Here is a 9,449-nt window from a genome sequence, read left to right on the forward strand (position 1 = left end):
GCCCAGACTGTTTTACCCAGCATATTTTTTACATGCACTACAGGAACTTTATCCCCATCTACAGTACGTAATAGGTTTGATTGGGCAGGTCCAGCTCGGTTGGTAGATCCCCTAGTATTGACTAACCAGGTGGCCTTTGCCAAATGCGTATCCCAGTTTTTGAACGTCCCAGCGCCCATTGCTTTCAAGGTAGTCTTTACCAGGCCATTGTATCGTTCAACTTTCCCGGAGGCTGGTGCATGATAGGGGATGTGATACACCCACTCAATACCATGCTCTTTGGCCCAAGTGTCTATAAGGTTGTTTCGGAAGTGAGTCCCATTGTCTGATTCTATTCTTTCTGCCATTTTATTGCTGTTTAATGGCAAAGCCAGCTTTCAGGAGAATTTGGATTATTTTCTTCCCTTTCCCAAAAACTTCTTCTGCTGTGTTACCCCATATGATAATATCATCGATGTACTGCAGGTGTTCAGGAGCGTTCCCCTGTTCCAGTGTCGTCTGGATCAGTCCATGGCAAATGGTAGGTCTGTGTTTCCACCCCTGGGGCAGTCGATTCCAGGTGTATTGGATGCCCCTCCAAGTGAAAGCAAACTGCAGTCTGCACTCTGCTGCCAAAAGGATGGAGAAAAATGCATTACCAATATCAATTGTAACGTACCACTTGGCTGCCTTCGATTCCAGTTCGTAGTGGAGTTCTAGCATGTCCGGCACTGCAGCACTCAGTGGTGCAGTGAACCACTACAGAACCAGATCAAAAACCTCATGGTTCAGACTTTAACCAAGGGGTCTAAGATAAGGAGGACTGTTCACAAAGGGACAGGTTATGCATATGTATAGGAATGTTCATGTATATGTAACTTTTTACTAAAGCAATTTGCCACATTAGGCGTGCACGACTTTGGTGGGACTACCCGCCCCGTGCTGCACGGAACTGAGTAAACATACCTACTTTACAATCCTACTGATTGTGGAGTCAGCTTTCTGTGAGTCATTTTGGTGAGCCAGGCAGGAGACACTCTGCTCAGCTGCGGGATCGGCTGCAGCGTGGACGCCCCTAGGTGCACCCTGAGTGTTTTTGCTCGGAGGGGACTCCACTCTCAGCTGCTCACCGCAGGAGCAAAGATCTCCTGAAACTGCAGACAAACGGTATGTTTTCAGCTGCTGGAGGGATACTAACTGGAGTGTTAATAATTGTATGTGTTTTTATGTATGTATTTTGTGTTGAAAGTATTTGTGTAAATGAAAGGGTTTGAAACAAAGTGTTACAAGTCACTTCACGGAGAACACAGTCAGAGACAATACTTATTTGGTTGGTTATCATTCTAAATTATATTCCTGTGGTATGAATGAGATGTGCTGGAGGCCTCTGTGTGCGATTGTGCTGTGTGAGTGAGACGCAGCGTCGCTGCAAAGCGAGTGCAGAGTTCCGATCCGTGGTTCTGTACTCTCCGCAAGGGGAGTGGGCAGAGACGAACGAAGTGCGTGACAGACTGAAAAGAAGTGCTGTTTTATCCAAGTTTTGAGTGGTGGTGCCTAATATATGGGCCCGGTGTATCTTGTGTATCTTGTGTATCCTATTTTTGCTCTTAAATGTTTTGACTGTGACAAGAAAAAGGCAGGAGCATGATATGACATGCTTCCTGCAACATATGAGGCCCACACAGGCCGAGACCTGGACTCGCTGAGACCTGAACAGGCTGAGAGACTGGAGCGGCGCCGAGAGACTGGAGTGGCGCTGGGAGACCCGAGACACTACGGAGGGACTACCGCTGGACGGAGAGAGTCCTGAGAGACGCTGCAGAGCCACGGACGGCTCTGAGACACAGAATAGGCCTGACAGAAGCTGCAAAACGCGGGGAAATTGAAGTAATTGCGGGACATCCGAGATCGAGTTGCTACGGGAGACCAGAGGTGTCAGTGGACACCGGTAGCTGACCCTCACCGTGTGGCGAGTCGGCACAGAGCAGAGGGGCGGACATCAGGACCCTGCAGCCTGTCTGACGGAACCATGGAGGCAGCGGCAGCAGCTGCTGTGCTGCTTCAATCTAGCATTCTTTTTATAAAAGGTTTATCTTGCAATGCAAAAAAGACTATTCGTCCTCAGATCGGTGTTGTAACTATTACTAATGACGACTTAGCTCTATTGCAGGGCAGGAGTGCAGAGACGCAGATTACACTGCCAAATGACCACCGGCAGGCTCTTTCACAAACCTAAGGTTGCAGCTGGTACTGCCTGCAGCCATATAGCAGACGTTACACTCTCTTTCCTAATTAGTAATCATGTGTCTTATCCATTTGTGGTGAATGGCCAGTGACAAAAAGAAAAGGGGGGAGACAAAGACAGAAACGGTACAAGGAGGATGCCACTGACACTAACAGCATGGGTAATAGGAGTAGTATAAGTGACACAGGTGACGGTGCGGGGCGCTCTGCCTGCTGCTCGCCTTCGCCTGACTGTGCACTGCTGCCAACGGTGCTAGAGTAAAATGTGAAGACTGCTCAGATGGCAGTGATGAGAGTGCTTGTGTGAAGAAGATGTGTACTGAATCTGACTTTGTGTGCATAGATATCAATAAAGTGTGTAACCAGCAGAGAGACTGCAAGGACTGGGGTGATGAGCTCCTGAAGGAATGCAACATAAATGAATGTGACTGTCCAGCTGGGAAACTGTGGAGATAGTGATGAATGTCAAAACCCTGGTATCTGTAGTCAAATCTGTATCAACCTGAAAGGCTATCAGATGAATCCTGCTACAGGATTCATCAAAAGCACTCAGACAAACAACTACAAGAAAACAACCCCACCTGCAAGAAAACAACTCCCTTGTGATTAGCAGTCACGTAGACCTGGTCCTTGAAGTCAGCAGCTGGCAACAATATTTTTCTAAATTCCTCAATTGAGTGATGTTGGAACACTGTCATGGGAACTTCTCATAGTCATCTTGGTAGCTTGGTTTGCTCAGCTGCAGCAAGCCATGGGATCTTTGCTGTTTCAAAAATCCCTCAGCAACTGTGGTCCTCTCCACAGGCTGCAGGAGACTTCTGCTCTGGCTCCTGGAGCACCTCCTCCCCCTCCTTCTCCACTGACCTTGGCATCTGCAAGGCTGTTTCTTACTCCTCTCTCTCTCCAAGATGCTGTTCCCAGCATTTTTTTTCCCTTTCTTAAATCTGCTGTCACAGAAGCACAAACAGTATCGCTAATTGGTCCAGCTCTGGCCAGCGGTGGGGCCTTTATCTAACACAGCTTCTGGATTCTTCCCACAGAAGCCACCCCTATGGCCCACCTGCTATCAAAACTTTGCCACATAAACCCACTACAGAGACCCCCTTTTGGCTGTTGTATTTCCTTGCAATTCACGTACCCGAGCTGCTGGGGTCAAGGTAGGTTCTCCATCCCACTTCCTCATGTCTTCCCCAAGTTCACACAGATAAAACCACAGGGTGCCATGTGCTGCATGTCCCTGGTACTCTCTCCCTTGAGCAGGAAAATACTGATTCTTAATGGCTGAGATACTGCTCCATAGGGGTGAGGAGGAAAGTATATGGTCTTCAAGGTGGTGGATCTGTTGGGACAATTTGTCCACAGCCGAGGTGCAGGCCCGTAGTGAGGCAGAGATTTTCTTCATATCGCTGAAGCTGGCTGGTGTGGTGGCTTTACCATGCTAGGCAGCTGAACTCCACCACAACCGCTCTCTCACTCCCCCCTCCTTAGAAGAGGAGGGGAAGAAGTAAAGGAAAGAACAACTCACAGGTTAAGATAAGTATAATTTAATTAAAGGGAAATAATAATTATTAAGGAAAGATTATTATTAATTAAACAATTTAACTAAAGGGAAAAAACGGAAAGGGGAAAAGGGAGGGGGAAAGGGAAAACAAACCAAAACAAAACAAGTAAAGGCTGTGTGGAAGTGCAGAGGAAAGAAATTACTCTCTACTTCCCACAAATGAGCGATGCTTGACCACGTCCTTGAAGCAGGGCCTCAACGCACATAGACGGTGTTCGGGAGGACAGACGTCTAGCACTCTGCTGCTAAAGGGATGGAGAAACATGCATTAGCAATATCAGTTGTGGCGTACCACTTGTCTGCCTTTGATTCAAGTTCGTACTGAAGTTCTAGCATGTCCGGCACTGCAGCACTCAGCAGTGACATGACTTCGTTCAGTCCGTGATAGTCCACCGTTAGGCTCCACTCACCATTAGACTTTCGCACTGGCCATATAGGACTATTAAAGGGTGAGAGAGTCTTGCTGATCACTCCTTTACTCTCCAAACAGTGAACCAACTCATGGGTGGGAATCAGGGAGTCTCGGTTGGTGTGATATTGCTGCCAGTGCACCGTTGTGGTAGCAATTGGTTCCTGCTGTTCTTTAACCTTCAGCAATCCTACAACAGAAGGGTCTTCTGAAAGGCCAGGCAGGGTAGACAGCTGCCTAATCTTCTCTGTGCTCATGGCAGCTGTCCTGGTTTCAGTTAGCACAGAATTAATTTTCTTCCTAGTAGCTGGTGGAATGCTGTGTTTTGGCTTAGGATGAGAAGAGTGCTGATAACACCCCGATGCTTTAATTGTTGCAGAGCAGTGCTTATACTAAGCCAAGGACATCTCAGCCTTTTGCTCTGTCCTGCCAACGGACAGGCTGGGGGTGCAGTAAGAGCTGGGAGGGGACAGACCCAGGACATGTGACCCAAACTAGCCAAAGGGGTATTCCATACCATCTGACGTCATGCTAAACAATATATAGGGGTGGCTAGCCGGGGGGAGGGGGCCGGACTGCTCGGGGTTAGGCTGGGCATCGGTCAGCGAGTGGTGAGCAATTGCATTGTGCATCACTTGTTTGTACATATTATTATTATTTCCCTATTATCACCATATTATTATTATTGTTATTATTGTTATTATTATTTTGTTATTATTATTTTCCTGTCTTATTAAACTGTCTTTATCTCAACTCACGGGCTTCACTTTCCATTTCTCTCCCCCGTCCCAGAGAGGGAGGGGGGAGGGTGAGCGAACGGCTGCGTGGTGTTTAGCTGCCGGCCGGGTTAAACCACTACAGTCTTTTTGGCGCCCAACGTGGGGCCCGAAAGGTTGAGATAACGGCAGATCTGACCAGAGTGTGTTCAACTAAAATTGGTGTAAGGATTAGACCTGCTTAATAGTCACTTGTCATAATGCTGATTGCTTTAATCTCAACTCTGCTGCGCCTGTTTTCCAAATTGAGTATTATAGTACATTATTTTCCGTATTTGCTCTCTGTCGTGTTGTTTATCCTCTCCGGGCCCTGGTTTCAGATCATTATGGTACTGTGTGTTGTAGCAATGGCTTATGAGACGATGAAATATGTGGTCATGACTCTAACTTGTTATTTGTATTCAGTAACATCGTCGACTCTGTACTTTGGAAACTGTATCTTGGAAACTATTAGCAATTATACCTATTGTTTTTTTTCATTAGGGAGTCAATCTGTGGAGGGGAAAGGGGAGGATATTTTTCCTTACTTGCTTACTCTCCCTTTCTCCTTCACCCCCCCTGTATCCTCCTGGATCACTCTGCCTTCCTCCTTCACCACCCTCTTATCCCCTGAGCTTGTCACAATAGCTCTCCAAGATATTGAATATTTCTGGGATACTCAGAATACCATAGTCTTGTTGTTCTGCCTCATGAATGCACTTCAGGTTCTGCTTAAAGTTAAACAACTACTTGGGAAGCTCATCCAGAGATCTGCCCGGAGGCAGGATAGTTGTGGGTGGCAGGGAGTATGGGCGGATATGGGCAGGAATCTAGAGCAGTTGGCACCCCCAGTGTGTTGGAAATTCACCCCTGAACAATGGCAAAATCCTCAAAAACTGACAGAATGCTTGAAAAAAAGGTGTCATGATTCTGGCAGTTCCAAAGTAACACAAATCATTGTAACGTGCTGGGGCCTGGCTCATGCCTATCGAGCTGCCATTGATACTGCTATCAACTTAGTGACAGACCCTGCGGCCACTCCAAGCCCTGTGACAGATCCAACGGCCACTATGACCCCTACGGTGGATTCTGCAGCCGCTCCAGCCCCAGCTCCTGCAGCCACTCCAGATCCGGTTCCTGCAGCTGCTCCAGCTCCAGCTCCTGCAACTGCTCCAGCTCCAGCTCCTGCAGCCGCTCCAGTCCCAGCTCCTGCAACTGCTCCAGCTCCAGCTCCTGCAGCCGCTCCAGTCCCAGCTCCTGCAGCCGCTCCAGCTCCAGCTCCTGCAGCCGCTCCAGCCCCAGCTCCTGAAGCCGCTCCAGCTCCAGCTCCTGAAGCCGCTCCAGCTCCAGCTCCTACTGCTGCTCCAGTCCCAGCTCCTGCAACTGCTCCAGCTCCAGCTCCAGCTCCTGTAGCCGCTACAGCTCCAGTTCCTGCAACTGCTCCAGCTCCTGCAGCCGCTCCAGCTCCTGTGGCCGTGTCAGAGAAACGAGCTGTAGCAGTGCAAGTTGACCCTGCAGAGGGTATTCCAATCCCTGTAACGGGGTCAGAGAAACGAGCTGTAGCAGTGCAAGTTGACCCTGCAGAGGGTATTCCAATCCCTGTAACAAAGTCAGAGAAACGAGCAGTAGCAGTGCAAGCTGCCCCTGTAGAGAAGGTGAAAAAATGGTATAGAGATTCAGGTCGTTTAGAACGCAGAGAGTCTTCTGCCAATCCAGGTAAGGCTTCTGCCAAAACTAGGTATAGAGATGACGAAGATGACGACGACGCTGGGCCATCAAGGATTCAGGAGGAGGAAGATGAGGATGTCGAAAAATCAACAGTAACTACCCGAAGCCTAAACGAGCGCGAGCTACGAGATGTGCGAAAAGATTTTGGTCGCTGTATAGGTGAGCAGCTTGTCACCTGGCTGCTCCGGTGCTGGGACTCTGGAGCCAATTGTGTGGAATTAGACGGCAGGGAAGCCAAGCGGCTGGGATCCCTTGCTCGAGACGCCGGCATTGACAAAGCAATTGCAGATGGAGCACAATCCACCAGCCTCTGGAGGCGTCTCCTCTCAGCTGTGAGGGAAAGGTATCCCTTCAAGGAAGAACTTTTATGTCTACCAGGCAAGTGGACCACTATGGAGAAGGGAATCCAGTACCTGAGGGAATTAGCCGTACGGGAAGTGATTTATGAGGATCCAGACCTCAGACAAACATCCAAAGATCCAGATGAAGTCAAGTGTACACGACCCATGTGGCGGAAGTTTGTACGGAGTGCACCATCATCATATGCCAGCTCATTGGCAATAATGGCCTGGAAAGAGGATGAGGAACCCACAGTGGATGAAGCGGCTAAACAACTCCGGCAGTACGAAGAAAGTCTCTCCTCTTCCTTACAGGCCTGCGTCTCAGCTGTGGAGAAACTTTCTGAAAAGGTTCACCAACTTGAAGAGAATCTATTGTCCTCCCCACCTGAACCAACCAGTGTCCACCGACCAAAAGAGAACACCTGGGAGAAAACACTTTCTGAAAAGGTTCACCAACTTGAAGAGAGATTATTCTCCTCCGCACCTGTACAAAGCAGTGTCTCAGCTGTCAGGGGTAGGCGTTCACCCACACAAGGAAGACGATATGGTGGGTACTCACCCCGTGCCACCCTGTGGTTTTACTTACGAGACCATGGAGAGGACATGAGAAAATGGGATGGAAAATCTACCGCGACCCTAGAGGCACGGGTACGTGAGTTGCAAAAGAAAACAATCAGGAAAAAGGGATTCTCTGAAAAGTTTGCTGCTCCAACTTCCAGCAGACAGTCCTTCAAACACAGAAATGAAGAAGATTCTGACCAGGATTAGGGGGGCCCTGCCTCCAGCCAGGGGGAGGAAAGGGACAATCGAGTTTATTGGACTGTGTGGATTCGATGGCCTGGCACATCACGCGCACAGAAGTATAAGGCTTTAGTAGACACCGGTGCACAATGTACTATAATGCCATCGAGCTATAAAGGACCAGAGCCCATCTATATTTGTGGAGTGACAGGAGGATCTCAGCAGTTGACTGTATTGGAGGCTGAAGTGAGTCTGACTGGGAATGAGTGGGAAAAGCACCGCATTGTGACTGGCCCGGATGCTCCATGTATCCTTGGCATAGACTATCTTAGAAGAGGATATTGCAAGGACCCAAAAGGGTTCCGGTGGGCTTTTGGTATAGCTGCCTTAGAGACAGAGGGCATTAAACAATTATCTACCTTGCCTGGTCTCTCAGAGGACCCCTCTGTTGTGGGGTTGCTGAGGGTCGAAGAACAGCAAGTGCCAATCGCTACCACAACTGTGCACCGGCGGCAATATCGCACTAACCGAGACTCCCTGATCCCCATCCATAAGCTAATTCGTCAATTGGAGAGCCAAGGAGTGATCAGCAAGACCCATTCACCTTTCAATAGTCCCATATGGCCAGTGAGAAAGTCTAATGGCGAGTGGAGACTAACAGTGGACTATCGCGGCCTGCACAAAGTCACGCCACCACTGAGTGCTGCAGTGCCAGACATGCTGGAACTTCAGTATGAACTTGAATCGAAGGCAGCCAAGTGGTACGCCACAATTGATATCGCTAATGCATTTTTCTCCATCCCTCTAGCATCAGAGTGCAGGCCACAATTTGCCTTCACTTGGAGGGGAGTCCAATATACTTGGAATAGGCTGCCCCAGGGGTGGAAACACAGCCCTACCATTTGCCATGGACTGATCCAGTCTGCGCTAGAGCAGGGGGAAGCTCCTGAACACCTGCAGTACATCGATGACATTATTGTGTGGGGTGACACAGCAGAGGAAGTTTTCGAGAAAGGGAAGAAAATAGTCCAAATCCTTCTGAAAGCCGGTTTTGCCATAAAACAAAATAAAGTCAAAGGACCTGCACGAGAGATCCAGTTTTTAGGAATAAAATGGCAAGATGGACGTCGTCAAATCCCAATGGATGTGATCAACAAAATAACAGCTATGTCTCCACCAACTAACAAAAAAGAAACACAGACTTTCCTAGGTGTTGTGGGGTTTTGGAGAATGCACATCCCAAATTACAGTCTGATTGTAAACCCACTCTACCAAGTAACCCGTAAGAAGAATGAGTTTGAGTGGGGCCCTGAACAACGACAAGCCTTTGAACAAATCAAGCAGGAAATAGTCCATGCAGTAGCCCTTGGGCCAGTTCGAACAGGACCAGATGTAAAGAATGTGCTCTACACTGCAGCCGGGGAGAACGGCCCCACATGGAGCCTCTGGCAGAAAGAACCTGGGGAAACTCGAGGTCGGCCCCTGGGGTTTTGGAGTCGGGGATACAGAGGATCTGAGGCCCGCTACACTCCAACTGAAAAGGAGATATTGGCAGCATATGAAGGAGTTCGATCTGCTTCGGAGGTGGTCGGTACTGAAGCGCAACTCCTCCTAGCACCCCGATTGCCGGTACTAGGCTGGATGTTCAAGGGAAGGGTCCCCTCTACACATCATGCAACTGATGCTACATG

General features: G+C 48.9%; 1 protein-coding gene across 1 annotated transcript in view; it reads left to right on the forward strand.

Moving 5' to 3' along the window:
• LOC137847009 (uncharacterized) overlaps positions 1-8,418 on the forward strand; it is a 54,740-nt gene extending 46,322 nt beyond the window's left edge. Inside the window, exon 2 of the mRNA XM_068665208.1 lies at positions 4,456-8,418. Within this exon, the coding sequence (XP_068521309.1) occupies positions 5,170-7,785 (2,616 nt within the window). The 5' untranslated portion in view covers positions 4,456-5,169 and the 3' untranslated portion in view covers positions 7,786-8,418. The remainder of the gene's footprint in view (positions 1-4,455) is intronic.
• The last annotated feature ends 1,031 nt before the right edge of the window (positions 8,419-9,449 follow it).

This window comes from Anas acuta, chromosome W (genome assembly GCF_963932015.1).
Source record: "Anas acuta chromosome W, bAnaAcu1.1, whole genome shotgun sequence".
NCBI lineage: Eukaryota > Metazoa > Chordata > Aves > Anseriformes > Anatidae > Anas > Anas acuta.